Source organism: Protomyctophum bolini (assembly GCF_963924005.1).
Source record: "Protomyctophum bolini genome assembly, chromosome: 18".
NCBI lineage: Eukaryota > Metazoa > Chordata > Actinopteri > Myctophiformes > Myctophidae > Protomyctophum > Protomyctophum bolini.
The window spans coordinates 24,115,131-24,142,398 of record NC_137879.1 but is presented as its reverse complement, the minus strand read 5'-3'; the positions used below and the strand labels follow the sequence as shown (position 1 = coordinate 24,142,398).

Below are 27,268 nucleotides of genomic sequence, written 5' to 3'. Positions count from 1 at the left end.
CTACTGTTCTTCTTATTGTTTTTCTTGCCTTTGTATACAACTAGTTAGGGAAAGTTAGCTAAATGTGTGGCAAATCTGCAAAACAAATGCTAATCACTATAGCTTTCTTCACAAATGTGTTCATAAAGGTGTCTAATATAACTTCTCAATTTGTTCCAACCCACAGCTGCTGAAAGTTGGGGTACCATTAATAACCTATGGGCCTGGCATTGGCAAATATTTCAAAATGCCATGTTTTAAGTAGCATGTGGTAGCAGAGGTTTTTCATGATTCTGAATCCATTGCAATCCTTATTGCACGAAAAACACTCCTTGGGCTAAAAACTGCCATAGCCGTCATCACAAATGTGATGAGGTCAGCACATTTGGGAACATTTGGGCAAGTGGCTATGGCCGATTTTAGCCCAAGGAGTGTTTTTCGTGCAATAAGGATTGCAAGTTTGACATGTCACATGCTAATTAAAGCATAATGAAATTTTGAACATTTTGCCTCATATAGGTTGCAAATGGTACCCCAACTTTCAGCAGTTGTCATTGTCACAAAGTTTCCCAAGGGAGTTGGGTTGGAACAAATTGATCAGGTGATAGTAGACATTATGAACACATTTGTGAGGAAAGCTAGTGGTAAGCATTTTTTATTTTGCAGATTTGCCACACATTTTGATAACTTTTCTTAACTAAACAGCACTTTCCTTCTGTACTCTGTGTTCTTGAGAACCATGCAGTGTGCCTGAGGTGGTGCATGTCAGCCTGCTACCAGACAGGGATTATAGGAAGGTGGCCTTGTCTGACCCTCATTGAACTCACAGGACGTGATAAGTCCCACGCAGTGGTGGAAAGTATACCCAAGTACTTAAGTATAATTTTGAGGTATTTGTACTTCACTTGAGGATTTCCAATTTCCAGTACAACATTTCAGAGGCAAATATTGTACTTTTACTTGATTATTATTACAAAACACACTGCATAGTGAGTAGGCTACTTTATACTTTTGGTACTTTAAGTACATTTTGATGCCAATACCAATGTACTTCAGTAAAAGTACAAAAACTTTTACTGAAGTACATTTTGAATTCCGGACTTTTACTTTTACAAAAGTAGTACTCAAGTACAAAATATGAGTACTTTTTCCACCACTGCTGAATAATGATAAGTCCAAATCATCGTCAACAACAAGCATACAAACTCACTGGCTCCATACTGGCAGCTGTTGTCCTGGGGAAATATTCAAGAGATGAGAGAGTGAGAGAGAGAGAGAGAGAGAGAGAGAGGGGAAAAATGAAATGAAGTTTATGGGGATTGGGGAGAGTCCTGCCTTGCCACGACGTCATCCCTTCAACATTCCCATAGAAATGTTGACCGTCAATAATTCCCCCTCCTGTTTTCCGGAGCTGAATGGTTTCTCGGTCCAGTGTGAAAGTTGGCAGGGTGTGTGATAGTAAAAGGCCACAGGGAGGCCAGTGAAAGAGCAGCAACACAAGGGTGCACTGTTTATTAGGGCTGTGGGCCTCTGCTGTTTTATTTTATGCATGTCTCGACCTTTGTGTCATTGTGTGCCTCACTGCCTAGTCTACTCTCTCTCTCTCTCTCTCTCTCTCTCTCTCTCTCTCTCTCTCTCTCTCTCTCTCTCTCTTTCTATTTCATTTAGCCACCCACACAGTAGCCTCGGAAATCCACACGTTTTATTAAACCCACACTGTATAACTCATGAGTCATAATCTTTGTTTTATCTAAGGATAGGCCTACATTAAATGATTTACACACACACACACGCACGCACGCACGCACGCACACACACACACACACACACACACACACACACACACACACACACACACACACACACACACACACACACACACACACACACACACACACACACACACACACACACACACACACACACACACACACACACACACACACACACACACACACACACACACACACACACACACACACACACACACACACACACACACACAATATAATATAATATAATATAATATAATATAATATAATATAATATAATATAATATAATATAATATAATATAATATAATATAATATAATATAATATAATATAATATAATACAATACAATACAATACAATACAATACACACACACACACACACACACACACACACACACACACACACACACACACACACACACACACACACACACACACAGCTAAGGCTTAGTTTAAGCCTCTCCTCGTTTATGTCTGGTGGCTACAGTCACTGAGGCAAAATTGTTTCAGCACTTGTTTCCAGACTGTCAGAATATGCCGGGGGATGGATGGATAATCATCTGTTCTGAATAGCATCGGGTGATGTGCAGACAGGTTGCATTTAGCAGGAGACGGCATCAGAATGTTGCTCAATAGCGCCGCCTCTCAGGCTGTGGCATTCCGCTGAACTGCGAGTAGGACTGACCGACTGTCCGTGCGCTCGGTGAGCGAGTGCGTGCCGCTGAAGAGACACAACACCGCTGTCTGTCTGCACACAGGTAAGAAAATACTACAATTATACTATTGAAGTCATCTCGAGTCAACGTCGTCACATATATTGCCATCGCTCTTGTTAAATGACGAGCGTGCACGGGCCAAGATGCGTGCCTATAAAGGACCGTCGTAATTCTTAATCGGCATTCGTCTTGTCAGTTAATTTTTTTCCATGAGGTGGGAGAGGTTGGGCCTGTTTGCGTTACATACACGTATATATATTTTCATCATGCACATTGCTGCTGAGCAATGCTATATAGTCGATTAAAGCCCTGCGATAAAATAACCCACAAGAATAACCTGCAGAGCTTTACTCCTAAACCTCTATTGTGATGGAATAAACATGCGCTATGGGCATTTGCGTGCGATGTTCATCATGCGCAACAATAAACACTGAAACATGTTTTTGTTGCTGCCATTGATGTCCCAACGCCGTCTCTTTGAACAGGGTACATGCCACTGACAACCCCACATTATTCCACCTTCTATTGATTTATTTGGGGAGAAAAAACCGCCTCCGCACCCTCCCTAGGAGAAGAACATTGTAGGGGACAATTGAGCACATTGTAACAAGCCTGATCAGTGATCAGTCATTACATTGATAATAATTTAATGGGAGCATTGGGGGGCACACAAGAATACGGTAATATTTGATGACATTTGCTCCAATATGAACAACAAAGGCGCTTAATTCCCAGTCTTTGTGTCATGACACGTCTCTTTTCAACGCAACATGAGCGCAGTTGTGTGTGTGTGTGTGGCAGCGATGCTTTTTCCCTCCTTCCCTTCCCGTTATTCTGGATCATTCCCTCTTTTCTTGTATTCGAAGGCCTATACGGGGCTGATGTCATGGCTGTGCCACACTACACATGTTAAGCTATCATTTCCCGAATGATTCCTGCTCTAATTGCACAATGTCCTAAGCTTGAGCGCGCGATTAGCACGGAATCGGATACACCCGACACTTTACATTTTCACATTTGTCTTTTAAAACTAGTTTAATGGATGGACATGGATGCGGCGCACTGTGCGCAAATGCCAAGCCCATTTCTCACGTGATAAATAGTGGCGGCTGTTCATACTAGTATAGGGCTGCATGCAATATGCAGTCGTCTCTCCAGAGTGGTCTCCGTGCACACACTGCACAGCCATTGCACGGTGCACTGGTGCTGTTGTTACCATGACAGAATGAATGACACACCATTGATAGAATATAGTTTATAGCCTATATCAATAATCTGTTTCCGTGGAACGTGCACGTTTGCTCATATAACCCAATGACCCATTGACCATCCGATTATTTTTGCTGCATAGCCTAAACCTAGTCTAGACTACATTCAATAATGAAAGGTCCAATAAATTGCTTGTGCTAATAGGCTATTGGTGGTTTACCATGGAATAGTTGCATTGGTTTATCTTTCTTAATTTATTTTCTTCGTATTTTTTCTTTTCTTTATTTTTTTTACGGATAAGCAAAGGCAAAGCCAAGCCTGCATGGTCTCCATTTCTTTGCCATGGACACACCTCTCTCTCCCTTCTCCAGTGTTGAGAAAGCAGTGCACTGGGACATTGCATACTTAGCCTTGATTGATTATATTTGTATTTTTTTCTCAAAGAAGGTAGAAGGGTGTAAAAGTCATCAACGCTAAGAGTGTAAAAATGTAACCAAATTGACCTACATTTTTACACTCAGAGTTCATGGATAAATGGACATGGGGATTTGTATTTTACAGTGTAGCCTACTCATATCAGACTATCCCCCTCATGAGATCTTTTAATGTTTTGATAGACAGCCCTGCAAGTTTCTACACTGCTTCTGGTATGTGCTGGCCTTAGAATAATTCTCTGGTATGCACATGTAGACTATGAGGTGGGCTCCTCCCTCACTATTATGTTGACAAGAGGAGTACCACTTAATTGAACTTGAATAGTTCCAGGTTAATTGCAGCTACTAGAATAGCACGCCTTAGTTGGAGTGAATACATGTCATTTTAATTTAAAATATTTGTGGAGATCAGACTTTCCTTAAAAAGCTAAAATCTGTATCCTAATACTTAGTTTGAGGACTCTCTTTATTCATTGTACTGGACAAAGTTCTGCCAATATATTGTACTTGTCTTGAATCACTATAAGTAGACTAAAAACCCTTGGTATTGGTAATATGAACTGAATCCAGGCTAAAGGTCAAAGGTCTTCACTATCTAGGCCCTAGGCCTAGGGCGTTTCAACACCATGCCTTGCGGAGATTAGATTAGCAAAATAATAATCTTTTAAATAACTTCTACACATTATTACAGCCAGGCTTTTATATATATTTATTTTATTTCCTGTATATTCGTTCAATTGCATGTCTATAATCCTGTTTACAGTTTTATCTTTGCAAAGTTACGATTGATTTAAAAAATATATATATTCTTGACTTTTGTGATTATATTAAACAAATCTATCCAATTATAACCACAAATCTGTGTTTGTGTTGCACGCCTGTTTGGTTGTCATTGCGGGGGCCTTTGATAGAACTGCACTATACCTAGACGCTGCCCTCAAGACTTAGCCAGAAGATTCAGCTCAGAAAGGCTGATTGCGCACTCTCATTAAGTGGAAGAAGAAATGCCACAATGGGTTTTAAACAGTATTATTTAATGTACTTAATTGGCACCATGCTGCTGATAGAGGAGTTTGGCCCATTGCACCAACTAGGCTTCATTACAGTGCAAGACAAGGGTGTGTTGCGGATCAGATGGTAGCTGCAGGCCTTGTGTACATATTGGAACATGCAGCAGCTGCAGTGTCTGCGGGGCCATTACTTAGCAGGATGTGCCATGGCAACGCAGGAAGAATTCCTCATATGTGGCTTGCATGCACCTCAAGATTTTACACCCAAGAATGTGTTCATTGTGTGGGATGTTCTAGCTGGAGAGTGTCCCACAAATGCCTGCAAATCCGAAATAACTATATTCTATTGGGCTGATACAATCCTTGTGTTTAGTGTCAGTATAGGGGCGTGGCTGTATATCCTGGAGTTGTGAAAACAAAGATGGAAGATATTCAACCAATGTAAGCACCAGGCCTGACGGTTATTGAGAAAACATGTTTTTGAAATACAGACACTGTCAACTACATCAGACGCTGAGCAAGCCACACGCAATCCACACTGGAGGTTGTTTTACTCCGAGGTCTCGAAAATGGAGGCCCGTTTCACTGTTCATCCTCAGCCTCCTCTGACTGCTTGGGCGCGCACGCACGCACGCACACATGCACACACACACACACACACACACACACACACACACACACACACACACACACGCACACGCACACACACACACACACACGCACACACGCACGCACACACACGAACACACACAAAAAGGTAGAACGAGTATGAGCCACTTTTCTGGCTCTCCCTGCCTGAGGATGGGAGGCAGGGAGTGTGCAGAGAGGAGGGAGTCGGTGAGAAAAGTAGGTCATAAATACAGAAGCAGTCAAGCATGAGGGCAGCATCCCGTCTCTACTAAACTAGTGACACTAGCAAGCATGCTATCCGATGGGGCCAAACCATTTAAAATTGGAATGTTTCACTTTATTGCAACAGCAAGAAATATGCTTGCCTGATAGCACCCCCCATTGGGATTTTAGCGAATTATTGTGTTATTACTTCATTTAATCCATTTAGGTCCCGATCATCTGAGTGGTCACTCACTGACTCATTGCTGTTTCTGCTCCATGCACATGCAGTCACTTGGTGACGTGTGCCAGAAACCTCTTGTGGTTGCTCTTAGGGGTAGGTTTATTTGTCAGTGCCCTCATTGTATTGCGTTACAACTTGCATTCAGGGGTTTCCTTTAAAAAATAAAACCTCAGGGAAATTCAGTATCTTATTGCATGCTGGTTCTGCTGGAACTATGTCACTACTCTCCGTGTTGACCGCATTCCTTCCAGAGCCATCTGAGCAGTTTGTTTGAGAGTCGAAGGTCTGTGCCAAAACAATATTTTCACACGCTCCTCAGAGCCACAAGCCATCAACAAAACCTTTGAGCCCCCTTCTCCCTCATGAGGCAAACAAAGACCACTGTCATGCTCTCGTTCTGTTTTTTTATAGGGCAGGTGAAACGCATGCGTGTCTGTGCGCATGTGCACGCGCATGTGTGTGTGTGTGTGTGTGTGTGTGTGTGTGTGTGTGTGTGTGTGTGTGTGTGTGTGTGTGTGTGTGTGTGCGCGCGTGCGTGCATGTGTGTGTGTTTTGGAGTGTTCAGTGATATAGCAAACCACAAAAGATTGTCTTCTGATCCAATCTAAGCCTCACCATAATGCATGACACCCAGATATGCTTGTAATTGTAATTGTTTATGTAATAACAGATGAATTGATGGCATGTGGATGTATACATCAAAGCTTTCTGAGCAATTCCCTACAAAACTTTCCTGGTGATCAAGCTAAAAGTTTCAGGAGTTTTCTTGGGTTCCATAACATAATCATGATATGCAACTACATGTGGTTGATTTGATAATGACTGTTATGGCTCTTATCAGCCTTGAGTTTGTTTGCCATTAGCTCTGTGGGTTTCGGTGCTCCTGAACGCAGTGTGTGAGCTTTCTCTTAGAGGGATTGTTTTCTTTGGCATGCGCCCTTCCCTGCTGTTGTTTGGGTTCTGTCATGTGTAATGCTACAATGGGTGGTTTGTCAAGGGGCTCTGTCGACTACTGCGAGATTGGACCATTCATTGGAGTTTCTATGGGACACACAAACATTGTGCTATACCTTTGCCAGTAGAGATCGAGTTATCTATCTGTCCGTTCGTCCTAATGCCATTATGGATTTATGTTTCTATTGAGAAAAAAGGATGGGCTGTTCAGGAACCGTATTTCAAAAGGTGTGTCTTATGGCGTATTTCTTCCCGGGCATAATAACACTCCCTGGGGTTTCCTAGGAGTTTGCGCGACTGTGCTGGTTGGCATTGTGTGTCCCTCTCATGGTGGCAGATGTGTGTTTGCATGTTGAATGTTGAATGTTGAATGTTTAAACATCCCGGTCAAGGAGATATGCAGGTGCAGCGAGGGAAGGTCACATAGCTGAGTGTTTTTTTCTCACCGTGGGTTTTACTGGGAGGGGTAACCACGGTAACAGTTGAGGCAACGTTCACAATGAAGATATAACAGAGGCAGGTGCTGTCATTGTCAGTGAGTGTTACTTTGCAAGCACTACATTCACGGCTGTTTCATAGAATGGGGACACCTTGAATACAGAGCTAACTAAATGCCAATTTAGTCAATTTATGCACATTTAGGTTTTGACTAAACCCCAATGGGTCAATGCTGACTTGATATCGACCGTCTGAGAGTGGAAGCCTGGAAGTGTGTGTGTGTGTGTGTGTGTGTGTGTGTGTGTGTGTGTGTGTGTGTGTGTGTGTGTGTGTGTGTGTGTGTGTGTGTGTGTCGAGACACAGACACAGAGAGAGAGAGAGTTTATGTGAGAGAGCGACAACAAAATAAAATCTGCTGACCACAGGCTTTGAATGTAATCCTCTTATTTATGAGATTTGAAACGTTTCACATCAAACTAGTTTACTGCACATGTGTTTCACCCTCAGCGTCCATGAGATACCAGAAAAAAAGACAAATCTTAACTATCCATTTCATCTCAGCTATAGCTGAGAAGTTGGCAGTAGGCCTAGGCCAGTGATACTCAACCTCAGGCCCGCGGGCCACATCAGGCCCGCGGGACCATTATGACTGGCCCACCAATGAAAATAAAAAAAAAAGAGAAAAAAATCTGTTATCTTTAATTACATTATTATAAGTAATACTATTAGAGTTGTACTATTACTCGAACGAAAATAAAAGCTTGGGGGGGGGGGGAGATGCAATGCAAATGAAAGACATATACTGTGTATCCCTATTCCCTGACATAATTTTATAGCTAAACGGACAGAATTCTATTTTATTTGAATGATGAAACCCAGCTGCCATTAATAGTTGGAAATGGAAATTGCGGAAATTGGGGAAATGGAAATTGCGGAAATGGTAATTGCGGAAATTGCTCTTCACTTATAGCTATCTATTTTCAGGTAGATTGTTTTATTTTACTCAGTCAGCCATATCACTACTCATTTTTTTTCATGAAAAAGGTCATAGCTGGGTAATCTATTTTCAGGCAAATTGTGTTTATTGTATTTTATTTTACTCAGCCATAACAATTTATTTTCTGTTAACCAACTTGCTGGCTGGCAGGCAGGCAGACAGCTACTCATAGACAGGCAGACAGACAGACAGCTACTCATGGAGAATTGGACAGGCAGGCAGTCAGACAGCTACTCATAGACAGGCAGACAGACAGCTATACTCATGGAGAATTGGACAGGCAGGCAGACAGCTACTCATGGACAATTGGACAGGCAGGAAGGCAGACAGCTACTCATAGACAGACAGACAGCTACTCATGGACAATTGGACAGGCAGGAAGGCAGACAGCTACTCATAGACAGGCAGACAGACAGCTACTCATGGACAATTAGGCAGGCAGGCAGACAGCTACTCATAGACAGGCAGACAGACAGCTACTCATGGACAATTAGGCAGGCAGGCAGACAGCTACTCAGACAGGCAGACAGACAGCTACTCATGGACAATTGGACAGGCAGGCAGGCAGACAGACAGCTACTCATAGACAGGCAGGCAGACAGCTACTCATAGACAGGCAGACAGTAAGACAGCTACTCATTGACAGACAGACAAATAACTACTCATGGACAGACAGACAGACAGGCAGGCAAAGAGCTACTCATGTTATATTATTATGTTATTATAACAGCTACTCATGTTATGTGCAATAATTTGTGCAGTTATGGAAACAGCTCTTTGTGTTTATGCAAGAAAATGTAACACATTTATTTATTTACATATTGTGTGCATGCACATTGTACTTTGATACATTTTGCGAAAATAAAGCAATTGAAAGAGAGAAGTTATCAAGTATCATTAATGTCGTAATTTTATCTACTGGCCCCTGGCCCCTTGCCATTTTTGTAATGTGGCCCACAGGTATCTGTAAGACAATTAATCGTCATTAAAATGTCATGATCATGACACAGCCCTACTAATCACAGCAGGGATGCAGTGACTTGTGCAGTGGGGACTATTTTTGTCCATAGACCTGTAACTTGAAGATCACCCCCACACGTCAACCATATAAATAACTGGCTTTCACAGACACAGTGTCTGTTTACATTTAGCTGCTGGCTAACTGAGTTGTGTAGGCCAGAAGACAAAGGATTAATTTATTATGCAACAATTATTGTGTTGTCCTTAAAACCAGGTACACAATTTTAGAATTATTGTGTAGAACTGCAGCTTTGTGAAGTAGTCCTATTTCAAACCAGCCACCCGACACTCTCTACAGAACACGTGCTGGACTGACCATTTTTAACTGTCTGTCTAACTGCGTTGCGTGGTGGATGTGGTTTATTTACGTCGCTCCGGTTGTGCTTTTTTTGTAGCCTGACTTACGACTGGCAATGGATCAGCACCAGGACCACATGAACAACGCCTCAAACAGCTATAGCCCGGGAGACAGCATGAGCGCGTCCTTAGCAGGCATGACCATCAACGACCTGCACCACCAGGAGAATGGAGTCCAGGCGGTCCATATAAGCCCGGGAGACGGTCCAATGAAAGGTCAGAAATGCATTAAATCTGTGTTGAACTGAAAGGTCAAACAGTGGTATGACCCGCATGGGGGGAGTGTAAGTGCAGTGTACAGGCGATGACATGATCTTGATGGGAATACAAATAGCATCATTCATAACCCATCAGTTGTTATATACTTTTGCACCGTGTATACAGTATACAGTAGCAGCATCATAGCATTTATGTTGCCAAAAAGTATTAGTCAGCGTTCCGGTAATGCCAAAAAAGTGGATGTCTTTGGGAGCGTTTATCCTTCCACACTGTAGTCCTTCACTGTCTCAGTATAGTCTGTATTGAGTTGGGGAGAATGCTGAGGCCTACTGTGCTTTGTTTTAATCCCTTTTACATAAAGCATACAAGGCATGCTTGACTGGCCCTCAGTCCCTGACTGCAGCTGCACTCTCTGCGCTGTAATCCAGTCATCTGGGTCAGGCCCGAGAGTTCACTCTCTCAGCATCCACTGTTAGCTACCAATTCAGCTCACAGGCAATTAGGCTTTCAGTACATCGTTTTAATAGTTGCAAGGGGTATTAATTGTTTTAAAAAGGAAAATGTGTGATGAGGAGTGGACACAGTCCCAACCCCTTTTATTTTATCTGGTAGGAGCACTGAATGCACAGGAAATGGTCACAGTTAATAGAGAGATGCTTGCAGCTGATACGACAGCAATATATCAATGGGCACTGTTGTATCAAGACATAAATATGACAATGATAACAATCTCTTGTCTCAATCCCTCTTATCCTAATCGTCCATATGGCTAATTAGTACGTAGCTTAGCATTTCCTAGCTTACAGCCTTCACTAGTGCACTCTCCCTCCCCATTGTATCTATTGCTCAGCCCACACTCAAACAGGAAGGCGTGCACAGGGTCAGGTCCCTCCAAACAAACAGACAGCAGATTTTTCAACGGTGCACCACATAGTGAGTATTATATAATATTAACCTCTCTGATTGAGGCCTTGGGATGGGATCTTTGAATTAGAGTTTATATTGAATTTGTTTTGTAGTGTAGTCTTTGTGGGTTAGTTGCATAGATCTGAATAATAACATGAATTACAATTAGCTTGAGTTACTTCTGAGCCATGGAGTCCATGTGTGAAATATGGAGTGTTAAAATATTTGTTGCATTCAAATTAAGTTTGAGCGTAGTATGTAATAGTATATAATATGTTTGGTTAAAGTAGTGATCAGTAATTGAAGATTTAGCAATCACCCCAGCTGATGCTCTTCAACAGTTTATTCATGTTATGATTTAAACCGTAATAATACAGAGGTAAAGGTTCACCTTGTTCCCCAAAACAGAGCTGGTCAAAGTATTCACAGTAAGCTCGGATTTGGAGTCTAAATAACAATGGCCATTTGCAAAGTATTAAGTCTTTAATAAAATCATTTTTTTATTCCATTGTGCACAGCGTCTGTTGGTGGGAATGCTCAATTGGCTATGGTGGGCGCACCAAAGCCGGCCATTTATTTGTCTGGAGGTGTACATGTCTGTCAAGGTTACCCCAAATCCTGACCTGAACCTTACGTTTAATTCACAGCGGAGAGCTCAGCGCTAAATGACGATGTGGTTACAGCAGTGTCTGAGCTCTCGGAACAAGAGAGCGTCCTGCACTGCAGTGAGGAGGTGCCCCCTGACACCTCTGGGGAGAAGGAGGTGCCACCTGGTATGCCCCCCTTCCTCCACTGTTTCCATGCAGCTTCAATGCCAAAGACAATTACTATTTATTTAATAATAACTATTCTTTTCACTTTTAACCATTATTTGGCACATTTCAGTTTGTATGCAATAGATACATCCGATAATGTTTCATCTTTTCTTTCCCCTTCTCTCTTTTAATTTACGGAATAATATTTCTTTATTTCAGAGACAGCTAGAGAAATGTTCGCCTTGGTTTGCATATTTTGTGTTGTCTCACAGTTATACTTTTTTTTTTCAGCCTTAAAATTCTAATTCTCATTTGCATGTCTTCCATTGGTGATATCAATGCATTTGTTGACTCATTACAAACGTTTCCCACACAACGTTCAGTATTGGTCTAGTATTCAGGCAACCTTCAAACCTCAATGGGTTCATATTGGAGAAGTAGAGATCATGAACTAACACAATGGGTCTCAAACTTTTCCATGCCAAGACCCCCAAATAGCCTCTGGCTATGGGGCCTCCATTATGAAATGGCTGTAAAACATCAATAACGTGAATAATAATAATGTGAATTTGTGATGTTTTTTGAATATTTTAACAATAATGATAACAATAATGACATGATGAATTTGAATTTATGATTTTATTTCCTCTCATAAAACCTGTGAACAGATGTCTCTCAAGAATCAATAATAGTATAGTTATTGGAATTTTTTATAATTATCTGCGTTAGAGCCAGTGTGAGCCAAACTGGTCATGAATAGGAAGCAGAACAGCCTGTCCTGAGGATGGGAGGGGGGATGCAGTAGGTTGAAAGGGTTGTCTGATGTTTTAAACAGATCCCGAGTCCCTGGACATGAGAAATGCCACAGGAATAGAGAACATGGCTGACCCACCAGAGCAAACACAAGGTTAGGAGACACAGCTGTGATTGCAAACCAAGCTATTTTGGGTAAACTTAACATAGAAATGTCTGTCAAGCTCGTTGGCAGACTTTTGTAGGATTTCTCAATATTGGCATTTGTTTCTGTGCATTACGTTTTAAACTTTAAGTCGTAAGACCAGCTGCAACTGTAGCCTGTGTATCTTCCTTTTCTGCCGTGTCAAAACAGTATTCCATTTATCCTACAGAAGAGGCAGTTGAATCACCTGCAGAAGAAGGGGCTATTGGGTCTGAGCAATCAGATCTAGAAAGTGTCCCATGTGAAGATGAGATGCAACCTGGTGCCTGTGGTGAGAGTGAGGGTCAACCTGGTATGCCTCTTTCCCAGCACTTGCCTTTTTTCCCCACGCTGCTCGAGTTGAAAGTATTCTTTCAGTCATGGAGTAGAATTTATTTGGGGTTTGTTGAATGAATCAATTAATCTTAGATTCCTTTTTGTTTTTATTCGCCTGTTGTTGCTTTTCTGAGTTTTGTTTTTGTGTGCTTTGAGCAGTGAAACCGATCCCAGTCCATTTGAGCACTCTGGTCCTTTCACAATACCACAGTCCACATGCGTAATACCAGGAGGAAGAGGTGCAATTTGTTAGGCTTGGTATTTCAGTATGAAACAAATGCTATTGGGTGACTGATTATCTGTGGGATCTGTTAAACAGATCTAGAGCTCTGAGGCACGGCAATTCCCATAGTAATGGAAAAGCCAGCTGAGGCACCAAATGAGGCACCAGGTTCGGTGTTGCGCTGGACTACAGTATGTCGGACTTGAAAGCAAACCATGCAGAAGCCTCAGCGCCATCTGACTGCAATGTGTCTGCAATGCTTTGCTTTTATGTTTTGGGATGACATATTAATTGGACTAACATGTTTGACCTAACATTGATTTGCTGTGTTAATTTGTGCATTAACCATAGACCTTGTGTGCGGGACTTTTTTTTTGCAGTGCCATGAGTTTATGAAGCAGTTATGTATGAAAAGTGTTTCATATTAGTAATAACGGAATATCCTCTCTTGTCCCACCCTCCCCCCACATGCCTCCCCCTGCCGTGTCGTGTTTAAACAGCAACTGGAGGAGCTACTGCAACAGGTAGTGTATTAAGAGCTGCCAAAGACTGTGTTTACTTATTCTATGTGTTTTATTTGTATTTAATACTTTATTAGTCAGAAATGTAGACATATACTTTAAAAGGATAACACAAAAAAGTCCTATTAGTTGATCATGTATACATTTAACACTGAGCTATTTTGTGCTTCACATAATTATTGAATTATAATTATTGAATTCATCATCATATTATTTATTTTTAATTCATTTAATGAAACAACATATGGATCCAAATTTAGCTTTGGTTCAATGCTTGAGATAAAAATGAAACCTGATGATTTGATCATTTATCCCTTATATTGCATGGAGGCAAATCAACCAGATTAGATATTAAATTTACAATGAAAAAGCATAATTCATTGCTATGACTGCACATTCACTGGCACTGATTAGCATCAAAGTCATTTTCCTCTGTTGTCTTTCATCCATTGGTGATCCATTATGTCCATTAACTTTCACTTTATTTTGACTACATTCCGTAAGAAGGCAGCACCTCTCAGTTCATGGCCTTGCATTATCACCTTTTCATCATTCAATCATGATTTGTTTCTGTTCACCTTGATGGAAAACAGTTACATTTAAAAATTACATCAAGTGCAGTTTTGCTATCTTCTTTGCTTCTTGATTTATATTCAAATTGGGGGAGATGGGGGCGAGTGTTGTGAATGTCATCATTAATCTGCTTTAAAAAAAAATGAAAAAAACGAAAAGCAAAGCCTGGTACTGGGGGTCTTCAGTGGGTTCCCTTTTGTGGCTGATGGATCAAAGCAGTCCTTAGATGGAGCTCATGGGAGAGATATTTACTTCATAAGCATAGGAGCTTCCTATTCCCCAGAGTCTGGAAATGACACCGCTGCGTGCTTAGATGGGACAGAGGAAGGAGCGTGTGGAAAGATGTTAACTGACTCTTTGTGGAATTCTGAAGACCTTGGTTCTGGGTCAGATATGAGAAGGGACCCTTCGGCCAGCAGGGGGCTCCCAGAATGGACCGGTGGGAGCGACTCCCAGAGGGCAATCAGCCTCGATGCATCCGAGTGCCTGTCGGAAAAAAGTAACATGCCTGCCGCATCTTTAGTCCGTAGCACAGCCTTGGAGGATCTTACATCAATAGGGGACAGAAGCAAGTGGGTTGATCAAGGAGAGGAATCCATCTACAGTGAGCACATGAAAGATGGACTGGCTGTTGAAAACACAATTGATGAGACGGCCCCAAAACCTTGTAGTGCACAGGACTCTGAAACTCAAGAGAGGCACCACCCGGACAGTCAGTCATATTCCCACTTTGATCCCAGCCTTTGTCATCACTCAGTGGATCTTGAGAGGGCGAGTGATTCCCCACATAGCAATGGGAATGTTTCTGAGAGAGAGAGCATTCTTAGAAAGAATCCATATGACATAGTTGCTGAGAACAACAGTGACTCAACATTAGACGCAGCCAGCCTCCTGACGCCTGACACCGTTGATGATGATTCTGAGATGATCAACAGAGCACAGACCTCCAACACATCTGAAGTCCAGCAAACGACCCAAAGTTCTCCAGCGAGAAAGTCGCTGGTGCCGATCGCTGTCTTCAAAGGTCTGTTTGCTGTCATATTCACCAGTTGTGAACCAGTCCTCTTCAGTTATCTTTCTCCCACTTGTTTGATTTACCAAGCCAGCTTCTATAATGTTATGCAGCACTCTTGTCTTCCTCCGACATGCTCAGTGGAAATGATCTTTGACTCGAGGAGAAGCTTGTTGTCCTCTCTCCCCACTTTTTGCTTTTATTTTTCATTTCATCTGTCCATCTCGCTCACTATTCTGAATGAAAGCCCATTTCTGCCACTGAATAAAATGGAAAAGGAGTTTCTTACAAATTCAGAATTCTGAGATAAAAGAAATACAAGAAAGGAAAATCTGCAGATATAAAGTTCCTATTGTGAGAAGAAATGTAATGGAAAATTGGCAATATATAAAATTGGAATTGCGAATGAATAAACTCAAAGATTCAGTGGTGAAAAAGGGTCTTGATTTGTCCATCCACTGTGTACATACAGAATGTACACTGCATGTTGCGTGCTCCACATCACCGACTGGTGATTTTTATTTGGTCTTCACTTTCCCATGCTGCAAATGTGCACACTGAATAATAAAATACTTGTCTTCTTGTATCGCACAAAAGGAAAAATGGTATAAAATTAGTTTTGGATGCAAATGGAGCACATGCTGAAATCCTTATGCCTTCTTTTTGTCCCTTATTTCCCATAGGTCAAGCAAAGGTTGAAAACGAGGCTATGGAAAAGAAGGTATGTGAATAAACAAATGAGCACACATAATTCACATGTCATTTCACCATGTAGGCCTAAATCACTTTCTTTCCTGACATTTTAATTTAGGATATTGTTTCATGATAGGTTGTTATTAGAACCATTGTTTTTCACTCCATTTTTCCCCTCATGCAAAAAGACACAAACTGCCACAAAAACTAGACCCACCTCTTCCTTTAAAAGACCCTCCCCGATCACCAAAACCTGTGCCTCCTCTCGAAATGGCCCCACGTCAATACCCTCTAAAGCCACCGACACAGGGCCTCGCGTGAGTATCACCCTGACCTGCCCTGAAAGATGCCTGAGTGTAGATGGCCCTACTGTAGGGCTGTGTTTATCAATGCTCTTTTGTCCTTCACAGATTGCATAGTCTTGTTTGAGAGATCAAACAAATGTAACTTAGTCCAGGTGTTTTCCTTTGTTACAACTAAAGCCACATTTATGCTTTGGCGAAAAGTGTTATGAATGATATATCGCTCAACCACAATCTAACAAATCTTCATTTTTGTCAAGCGACATATATCACATGATAGTTTTTCCAGCAAAGCAGAAAGTGGATTTAACACACTAACCCAAGCCTTGTGCATGCATCAATAACCACGCTTTTATACTACAGTAATTTACTCATCCTGTATTATTAAGTATAATGTATATATGAGACATGGTGTGATGATTGGTGTGAATATTCTATCCACAAGGTAGAATGGTATCTGACCGCCATGCACTTACAAAACATCAGGAAAAAAACAACTGCCTATACTGCAGATACATAAATATAATTTATTATGTTTTTTTGGAAAGTAATTTGTAGAAAGTAACTACAGTATGGCAATTTACAGACTTCGGGTGGCGCGAGACCTCAAGCCGCAGGAACCAAAATCCCTGGAATGAATCAGCCAGGTATGCACAGTAACTGTCATTTGAACATTGTCCTCATACGTTAAAAAAAAATGTTAGTATAACATGTCATGTTTTCTGCGACACAGCTAGTGCCAAGAAACCACCCACTCCAAAAAATGACAAAGGTAAAAAACAAACAAACACAGATATGAATGTGAGATACCACTAATAGATAGGCACGCATGGCCTAGAGTAGTTGCTCACCAAAATGCCACAACCACAGTCTGATCAAGAAAGACCTTGATCAAACTTGGTCAGCTTTTTAGCACTAGAATTAGAAGTGCTTTAATTAATTGTTAATAAATATAAATTGTTTGTTATAATTTAATTTCTTATTATTTCGTCCCTTTTTTTGCAATGCCCCATTAATGACTCCTAAACTTACATGTTGCTTTGCAACCCATTTTAAGATGGCACCAGTGGACAAAGCAGCCCTGGAAACCCTAAGTCTCCGGCCAGCCAAGCCATTTCTGGAAAGTCCGCGATTGAGGTCAATAAAGTGAAAAAGGTGGCTGTGGTTCGTTCTTCGCCCAAGTCTCCTGGATCCCTGAAGAGCAGGGGTTCACCTGCTTCCCTGGTGGCAGCCGCCCCCTTGCCAGACCTGACCAACGTTAGGTCCAAGATCGGATCCACAGCGAATTTAAAACACCAGCCTGGTGGTGGCAAGGTTGGAAAAATGTGAAGTTTCTTTCTAAATGTAATATATTACATTATTTGCTAATGTCATTCGAAATTAATATGTTACTTTATAATATTACTGACTGTGTGTAATAATATATTATATATGACTAGGTATTCTTAAACTTATAAATACATTTAACTGAGTGTAACCTGCAGCACACAAGCAGGACCTACTCCTAGACCTTTCCGAGACTAGGTGGTCAGGGTTCAATCCCTGACCATGTCATACCAAATATATAAATGGTACCCAATGCCTCCCTGCTTGCTACCGAGCATCAAGACTGGCCGTTGGATTGGCCGTAAGTCCCTGCGACATACTCATTTAATGTCCAAGGGGTATACAGTACTTCTGCCTCATGCTAAGGTAGATAGGTAGATAGGCTCCTGGCCTATTAGCCACATTGCTCGAGTTGGGTGTCGAGTTCCCTACACCCAACCCCAAACTAAAATGCATGACTTGTGTAGAAAGAATGTTTATCAGAAATAAAAAGTTTTAGACCTGATAATAATAGCAGCCTAAATAATGTGGTAATTTGTACGGCTCATAAAATGTGGGTAGCCTACACAGCTGTATATATCGGGGGAAAATAATACAAGTGGACCCAATATCAATCAGTAACAATTTCTCTCCCAGTAATCCCATTATTTCTCATGTGTCTCATATGTCTCATACATATTCGCCTCACACTTTCAGTGACTCCCACAGTAATGTTCGCTTCCCTTATACCTCTGAAATTTAAAGGTTAAAATTCTTGAGAAGAAGATTGACGTGAGTAATGTCCAGTCTAAGTGTGGCTCCAAGGCCAACATGAAACATGTACCCGGTGGCGGAAATGTGAGTAACAGAGGGGTAAACGTTTTTTCAGCAACATGCCTGGAATTACTGGAATATAAACCATGTTCATGTTTTCAAAACAAACTAGTATGTAAACTGTTATTCAGACTTGTCGCTATTTAATTCCTAATGAGTAATGCTGTTCCTTCACATTTTGCAGGTCCAAATCCTTGAGAAGAAGTTGGATTTGTCCACCGTCCAGGCCCGCTGTGGCTCCAAAGACAACTTAAAGCACACACCTGGTGGAGGCAAGGTGAGGAACTCAGAAATAGATGGCAGCTTGAATTAGCATAATTCACATGAATATCAAAACACTCAGAAGTATAGTTGATTCATTTGCTTCATCTATAATAAGGTATTTCTGGGCTCAATAATCACACGTTTTAGGGATGTAATAATGGATAGTTTGGTAACTGGATTGCCAATATCATTACCCGGTTTAATAATAATTAATAAGGCTGAAATACAACCAGCTCAGTGGCCATGAGTGTCTGCTCTGAGACTGGGTGGTTGGGGTTCAATCCTCGGCTGGGGGGGGGGGGGGGCATACTACTGTCATGTCCAGGGGGTGTACTTGTACGTCAAGCTGCCAAGGAAGCTGCTATGGAAACAGGAGACCTACAGGAGACCACATGGCTCAGTAAAAATAAAAAATAAAATAATAAAAAAGAAAAAGTTGTATGTATAATAATAATAGTTCAAATTATGTGTTCATTTGCACAGCTCATAAAATGTGTTAGCCTACACAGCTGGATATTGGGGGGGAAATAATACAATTATCAGTTCTCTCAATTTCGGAATGTCATTTATTCTCTTTAGTCTCATACACAGTCTCTCCTCATGTTTTCAGTGACTCCTAGGATAATTTTTTCTTCCCTTACTTCTGCAATTTACAGGTTAAAATTGTTGAACAGAAGATTGACTTAAGTAGTGTCCAGTCTAAGTGTGGCTCCAAAGACAATATCAAACATTCACCCGGTGGCGGCAACGTGAGTAACTCATGGGATTAGCTCAACACAGGAATCTTGATTCTTGAATATCTCGTTATGTTAATCTAAAACCAACCCTTGGTAATAAATAAAAACAAATAAATAAATAAGCAACAAATGTCCTCACACCACACCACCCACAATAATCCTGATTTCCTCTCCTCCCTTGAACCTCTTGCACATACTTCTCTACAGCTTCAGTTCCTCTCTAGTATAGGTCATCTGCACTGGTTGGGATAAATAAATAGATAATTAGATAGATAGACCAGTCATCCCCCAATATTCACATTCAGACTCTTCTGAACCCCCTCCGGCGCCTATGGCTACCATTGGTTTGCTCTGGGATAACAGTCTCTTTCCCTACATTTGCGCTTTCTCCAGGTACAAATTCTTGAAAAGAAGTTGGATTTAAGTGCAGTGCAGTCCCGGTGTGGATCCAAAGATAATATAAAACATGTAGCTGGTGGTGGCAATGTGAGTAACAGCTGCAGTATGAACCCACAGCTACCTGCAGTAGCTCGACAAAGTCCTTCCCTACTGAATGCATCATCAACAAGAAGCAAGATGTCTCACACTACTGCACGAAAAGTCCTACCTACTCCTGTTCTACCCTCTTTCTGTGACCACTACTCAATTGTCCATATATTAATAACTCCTATTAATATTTACCGGCATAAAGCTTATGAATGTCATGAGCATTTCACACTTTCTCCTATAGGATAGAACTAATACTGTATTTTGTAGCTAGAGGAACGGGTCACTTTCTCTCTGGTATTGTGTTAACACAATTTGTATCTTGGTGTTAAGCATGTTTGTTCGCCCCTTAAAGACATCTGAATATGTCAGTGTTCTGCTGTAGTGGCACATGCTCAGTGCAACGATGTATGATATACGCGTTGCATAATGCTCATGATATAAGCTTGATAACTCATGTCTAAGTTTACACTGGTCAGCTTTGGTGTGACTGGTGGTGGTAAATATTTAACATCCTACTTGCTGCTACCATAACATGCATGACTACTGTGTGTAAGTCTTTGTACCCCCCCCCCCCCCCCCCCCCCCAACTAGTTATTTGAACTGATATTAATTTTGTCATAACTCCTGTTGACAACTGAACCAAAATCTCGGTTTGAGGAGAAGTCTCTTCAGCAGCAACAAAGAGTCTCTGTCATCTGTCTCTTCACTGGGCTATTTTCTATTGTAGTGAACAAGAGAGGGATGACCTCACTTGAGAGAGAGTCTGAGAGACAAAGAGTCTTGTGTCAAGAGACCATTCATCACAGGAGACCCTGTGATGAGCTCATTAGGTCTAAGGTTGACGTTCGAGACGGCAGTCAGCAGTCAATACAGATTGATATATTAAAAAATCACACCCGTGTGAACTGAGTGGTGCAACTCCGTGTGGGGGTGCCCGGAACTTCCAGACCCACAGGAACAAGCCCAGGGTGCCGGCCCGGTTCCCACGAGCTGCCCCGCGTCCGAAACGGTCAAGCAAAATGATAGCAATGAAACTGGGACTCTCATACAGTTCTCACACGACAGACAGACAGACAGACGAATTAGAAAAATGCGTGAGGACGAATTAGAAAACTTGGCGAGTTTCATTTGAGAAGTTTCATTTTCAAAAGCAATGCAGTTTGCTTTAATTGGTTACGGGCACGGCTGTTATTGAATCAAGTAACCAAATATTTTCAGTAGGCTACTACGCTATGTGTTGTAAGATGCACGGTTGAAATCACATAGTTATATGGGTTTCATTCAAGTACTGTAATCGCACTGCAGTAGGCTACTCCTCCTCGGCTCAGAGATGCCTCGTTTTCACTCCTCTGCCCACCCACGCCAATTATGTTGGACCTCAGTTTCAGCGTCATATTAAGTTATTAACTGGTGTGTTTAGGGTGCCATATCATGTCACTGGCGCTCCTACAGCTACAGGGCCTGTAGGTGCCTCTGACTGACTCCGAGACATCCACCACTGCAGTTTCTACGTGCAGGCTGCTGCTGGTCAAAGTATGCGAGTGAAGTCCGGACTTCGGCGCTCTATAATAAATACTAACTAGTATAATGCTTTATAAACACATCAACCAGTCTGGACCTGGCTATATGATCTATATTTAAACTGTCAGCCGGTGTCCCACATGGAGATCTGTGTATGTGCCTGTGTGTGAAGACTGCAGACTGAAATTCTGAAAAGTGTACTTTGCAATCAATTCGGCCCACTGGCAGAGCCTGATTGGTTGAGCCTCAATTGGCTGAGGCATAGGCTGGAAATTGCACAGCTGAAAGGAGTTGGCCTCATTAGGCCCACTGGCAGAACCTGGCCCAGGTGAAAGGTGTTGGCCTCATTAGGCCCGCACTGGCAAAGCCTGACCAGAGCCTTTTGTGGTGATCTGGAGAACCGTTGGTCCGACCGACTCGATACCTGGCACTGCACTCCCTGCGAGGGTGTGGAACGCATGTGTCGAATGTGAAGTCATGGGTCAAACGGTTCTCGAGTTACGTGCATTGCAACCGTACACACACTTACGCACGCACGTACGTACGCAGAGATGTGGCGCATTTATAGTAGGATGTAATCGCGCCGCTCTAACCATCCAAATCTGAACACACCATTAATGGGTTGCCGTTAGAGGTACAGTCTAGGTTTACCCCAAAGTAGGCACGTCATTTTCTAACAGAAAAGCACCAATAAGGCGTTTAGGAATGGGTCTTTTGTCATCTCCGAGATCATTTTCTGGACAAAGTAGTGGGTAATGGCAACATACGTGGCAGATAAATGAACAAAGATGGCTTCTATTATCAGTTCTTTCTCAAACCCATCCTTAATATGTGCTGAGTGAGATTCAGAAGTTGGCTTCTGTCTTGTTGAAGGGTGATTCTGGCTGTTTCATCAACAGGAGCAAGCCTGAGGATCTCCCTGACGTCTTATATGGGTGGCATAACAGAGAGATCGGTTCTGGACAACCGTCTCGACAACCGGGCACTGCACTCCCCGTGGGGGTGTGGAACTTGGTGTGACGAACGGTTCTCGAGTTACGTGCATTAGACGTGCATTAGACACAGACAGACAAAGACATGGTGCATTTATAGATGAGATAGAAGATAGATAGATGATATCGGTGTTAACATGTCTGTGTCCTACCATGTTAAGTGTTTAATTGTATGTAACCTGTAGAAAACTAACAGGTCCAGTGGCGTGTATGCACTAGTAGTTCCTCTGTGGTTGCATGCAGGGAAGCTTTACCAGATGAAGATAGATCATCTTGACACCTCAGAAAGTAGTCCACTGAAAGGCTCTGTTTCTCCTCTCTCTTTATTTTCCCTGCACAGGTTGCGATAGTTCACAAGAAGATTGACCTGAGCAACGTTCAATCTAAATGTGGCTCAAAAGACAACATTCGCCATAAGCCAGGTAAATAAAGAAATTACTATTGCTACAAGAACATTTCCACAGAATTGGAACATATTACATATTCTTCTATTACATATTACACATTCTTTCAGAAATGAACGCCCTACTTCATCATTCCACAGTGTCACAAAAAAGGTAGCAAAAATAGTATGGCCCTCATTTATCAATTGAGTGTAAAATCTGTCTCATATTCGAGCGTCGGTTTTGGAGTACACTGACGTCACCACGTCACATAAAGTGATCGCAAACAGCTGATCCTTCCTAAATTTCATTTCTAGCAGTGATAAATGTGACGGCTGAAATCAATCTAGCACACCCTATGAAATCAAGCCTCGCCCTCGTTTTTGCGACATGATCAACTGCAATACGACCAAACAACGTATAGAAACCATGGTTACATGATGGAAAAAGCCAATAAAAAAAGTTTCCCCCACTTGCCTAGCTGCCCGTGTATGTATGAGAGGGCGGGGCCCTCTCATACACACACAGACGCACGCACACGCAACTTGCAAGCCGTTGGGCTTGCAAGTTGCAAGTTGTGTTGAATCTTAAATAAATAAAGAACGAACACGTTACACCTGCATGAATTAAATAATAGCTGTAGGCCTACCCTACACATGTTTCCCTCTCGCCTCGCTTGTCTGACTGACGGCTGTCATGTCCACACACGCACGCACACACGCACGCACCAAGGCTACATGACACATCACAGTTGCATCGCAATGAATGGAATACGTTTGTAGGCTACTATATTAATTTTACCCATTCGTGTGCAGCAGTCATGTAGCCATAGGTGAAGGCGACCCCATGCTGTTCACTGCTGTGAGTGCATGCTGTAGTTTGGGTGGGTGAGTGTCGTGATGCCTGCAGACCTGCACCACACATTAATGAGAGATAACCTGGCTGGCATAAATAATAAATGTTTATGGAGTGAATCATAAACATATGGATGAAGGCTGGTGTGGGGCGCCGCGGTCCCGTCCCGTCTCGCATAAGCACTCATACTGACCCAGATGACCAGATCTGCCGTTTATCTTAATGACTGTTAAAGCACTTATTTAAATGGGTGAATGATTAAGCCCCTTACACCTATAGCCTACACTTACAAATAGGCAAGCTATTAGGCCTATGCTTGTCATTGGAATTTTTTTAATAATACAGCAATTATAGGCATCTGATGTCACGCTGCTCCCGAATCATCTCACAAATGCGCTCGCATATATGTTTAACAAGGCCAGTAAAGCACTGTTTGATTAAGCATAAACTTGTACATTGTAAACATGTTATATTGTTTTTAATTGCTTGTATGTAAAGTTGGAAATCTCTCTTTTACTTTTTTACAGTTTTATATTAACATTTTAGGAGTGAATACATATGTTTAGATGCCTGTGACAGCCTGTCAGCTGGTCAGTCAATGCTGCTCCGCTTTTCTACGACAGAAAAACAAAGCCTACGATATCTCTGACGTGATTTTTGTCCTGTTCAAGGTTTTGCGGAAATAATAAATGCAGATTTTTGCAGTAATTGCATGTGCACCCATATTTTGTCGTACGCCACAATGTGATGTTTTGAGCTAGGGATATTTTTTTGCTACTTTTGAATTTTAAACCTGAAAAGTAACAGTTTTGGACATTACTGGACCAACTTTTAAAATTACAGTGCAACGTGGTATGTTGAATAATTGCTATGTACCATCTTCTTTCACAATTAGGTGGTGGAAATGTCGAGATCAGGAGTGAGAAAATGGATTTCAAAGTCCAATCCAAGATCGGCTCTCTTGACAATGTTGGTCACACGCCAGGAGGTGGAGGGAAGAGGGTAAGACATCAAAGCACTCTCCAGGTTCAAATCAACTGTTATTAGCAGCTGTTATTAGTAGCTTATGTCTTAATTTAATTTTATAATGTTCAGCAAATGTTCTCTTGTAGCATGCCCTAAACTAAAGCTTTCCCTCTAGACTACTGTAAGCTGACATTTTGCTTGGCCACTTTTCTGTGAAAATCTCTCTTGACGATTATGCTCATATAGCATGACAGTAATACCTATACTTGGGTGCGCGCCGCCGCCAAGCAACTATATATAAAGCAGGCCTAACAGTACAAGTGGAAGAGAGGCTAGTCTTCATCTCACGAATCAAGCTTCGTCTCAGGGGGTTTTGTCGCCTCAGTTTTTACTAAAACGCGATGATTCAATGAAACGTGTGCAACACCTATACGTACGTACGTCGTACGTGCGATGCCCGGTCTGCTAGGTTGCCAGGTCTGCTATGATGCCAGGTCTGCTAGGTTGCTTTGGCTGCCTGATTGCTTGCTCCCCTTCTCTCATCCTTTCCTTTCCCAGAGGTTGTCAAATGTCAATCACTGCATGGTCTCACAACTCTCACCCCTCAATCCCCACTCTGCGTATTTCTTTACATTTTTGTGCTTTCTGTCATTGCCATTACTTAATTAATACATCTTTGTTCATCATTCAGTTATCATTCTTAATTATATTTTATCATTATTAGTTTATTATTATTATTATTATTATTCAGAAAAACCTTCTTTTTTACACGTGTTGATTTCTGTTGACTCCATCACATGTATTTTGTTGCATGCTTCTGGGGCTCCTCTGTAGAGAGAGAAGGGGAAAGAGGCAGAAGGCAGCACCTGCGACAGCCCCTCAAGTGGGGACATGTATGACCCTTCCCCTGCTGTAACCCCCCCACAGTCACCCCAGAACCCCCCCACACCCATCCTGATGAACCCCCTCATAAAGATTGAGGACTCCTGTAAGTACTGAAAGAGCTGTATTCAGTGGTGTGCAGTCAGACAAGTTTGGCCAGTTAGCCAATAACAGGTTTTCTGCATTCATTGTGACACTTATTTGACTTACGCCTTACACCCCCTACTGGGGTATAGGCCGTCGACAAGGTACCTCCAGAGTTCACGGTCACTGGCGGTCACTGCTGTCACACTAAAAGACAAACAAAGTCCATAGACTTGCTATGTGGTAAGACATGTTTTTAGCAACTGTGACTTTCATTGGCTTGGATTGGTTTACAATGTGTGTGTGTGTGCGTGTGTGTGTGTGTGTGTGTGTGTGTGTGTGTGTGTGTGTGTGTGTGTGTGTGTGTGTGTGTGTGTGCGTGCGTGAGTGCGCGGGTAGTAGTGATGAATCCACATAATAATATGTGGAAAAAAAGATATGATCTCCTGTCAAGATGAGAAAGCAGAAACCATTTTCTATTGTCAAGCACACCAGACATACTGTTTGGCCTACCTTTTCCACCAGAGGGTGCTCTAAGTCTCACAAATGTGTAACATTGTCTTTACTGGTTAACTGCAGTGTCTGCAGAATAAAGAACAGAATAATATCCCCAATCAAAATCTCCTGCCTCCTGTAATGTTCTCAAGGGTGTTACACTGGAATCGGTAAACGAATGCTATGACTCCTGTTTTGCACTTCATACCTCACCTCAAGCCTTGTCCCATGAGAAGTGTTTCCTGTGTGACATTTGTTTTGTTTTCATAGTTTCTGACGCACGCCATCATTTAAAAAACTAAATTCTGGTAGTGTGCCACATCTACATTTCATGTCAAAAAGCAATAAATCAGCCTTTTTTAACCTAACCAAACCATATAACATATAACCGTTTCACTACCAGTGTCAACAGAAAACAGGTCTTACCTGATTTAACACACACACGCACACGCACACGCACACACACACACACACACACACACACACACACACACACACACACACACACACACACACACACACACACACACACACACACACACACACACACACACACACACACACACACACACACACACCAAAAATCTTTCTGCTGATCCCAGGAGTCATGGTATTCAATACAAGTCCACCATATTCGGTGTTAACACTTGGTCAAAGCCCCAGCAGGGCTCCTCAGAACCAGTGCTCATGTCTCATCTATCCATATTCCCCGGCCCGCAGATTGAGAGCCACAAGCTGAGCTTCCGTGAGACGGCCAAGGCCCGCACTGACCACGGCGCTGAGATCGTCTCTCTGGAAGACACGCCCCAACAGCTGAGCACCATGTCTTCCTCTGGAAGCCTCAACATCACCGATTCCCCACAACTCGACACACTTGCCGACCAGGTGTCGGCCTCTCTGGCCAAGCAAGGCTTGTGAACGTGCTAAGATTAACTAAAGCGAGGCCCCTCAGGCGCCCCACACCGCCACGTTAGATGAGTTGTGATGCCTTCCTCCTTCATTTCACAGGACCTTTTTTAATT

At 42.2% G+C, this 27,268-nt stretch overlaps 1 protein-coding gene across 14 annotated transcripts; it reads left to right on the top strand.

The window, feature by feature from the left end:
- The first annotated feature begins 2,395 nt into the window (after positions 1-2,395).
- Positions 2,396-27,108, top strand: LOC308333240 (uncharacterized protein). Of its 14 annotated transcripts, none has more exons than XM_080789498.1 (19): positions 2,396-2,510; positions 10,001-10,178; positions 11,735-11,860; positions 12,678-12,749; positions 12,970-13,092; positions 13,839-13,862; positions 16,128-16,165; positions 16,326-16,454; positions 17,026-17,086; positions 17,173-17,211; positions 17,497-17,753; positions 18,510-18,602; positions 18,763-18,855; positions 19,499-19,591; positions 19,973-20,065; positions 22,922-23,003; positions 24,715-24,821; positions 25,620-25,773; positions 26,967-27,108. In XM_080789498.1, the coding sequence occupies exons 2-19, from the start codon at positions 10,019-10,021 to the stop codon at positions 26,969-26,971; spliced, it is 1,749 nt and encodes a 582-aa protein (XP_080645624.1). In that variant the 5' UTR covers positions 2,396-2,510; positions 10,001-10,018; the 3' UTR covers positions 26,972-27,108. The 14 variants fall into 14 exon arrangements, with proteins under 14 accessions (XP_080645624.1, XP_080645626.1, XP_080645623.1 ...); XM_080789500.1 differs by lacking the exon at positions 2,396-2,510 and adding an exon at positions 9,708-9,819 and having other exon boundaries at positions 12,970-13,071; XM_080789497.1 differs by lacking the exon at positions 2,396-2,510 and adding an exon at positions 9,708-9,819.
- The last annotated feature ends 160 nt before the right edge of the window (positions 27,109-27,268 follow it).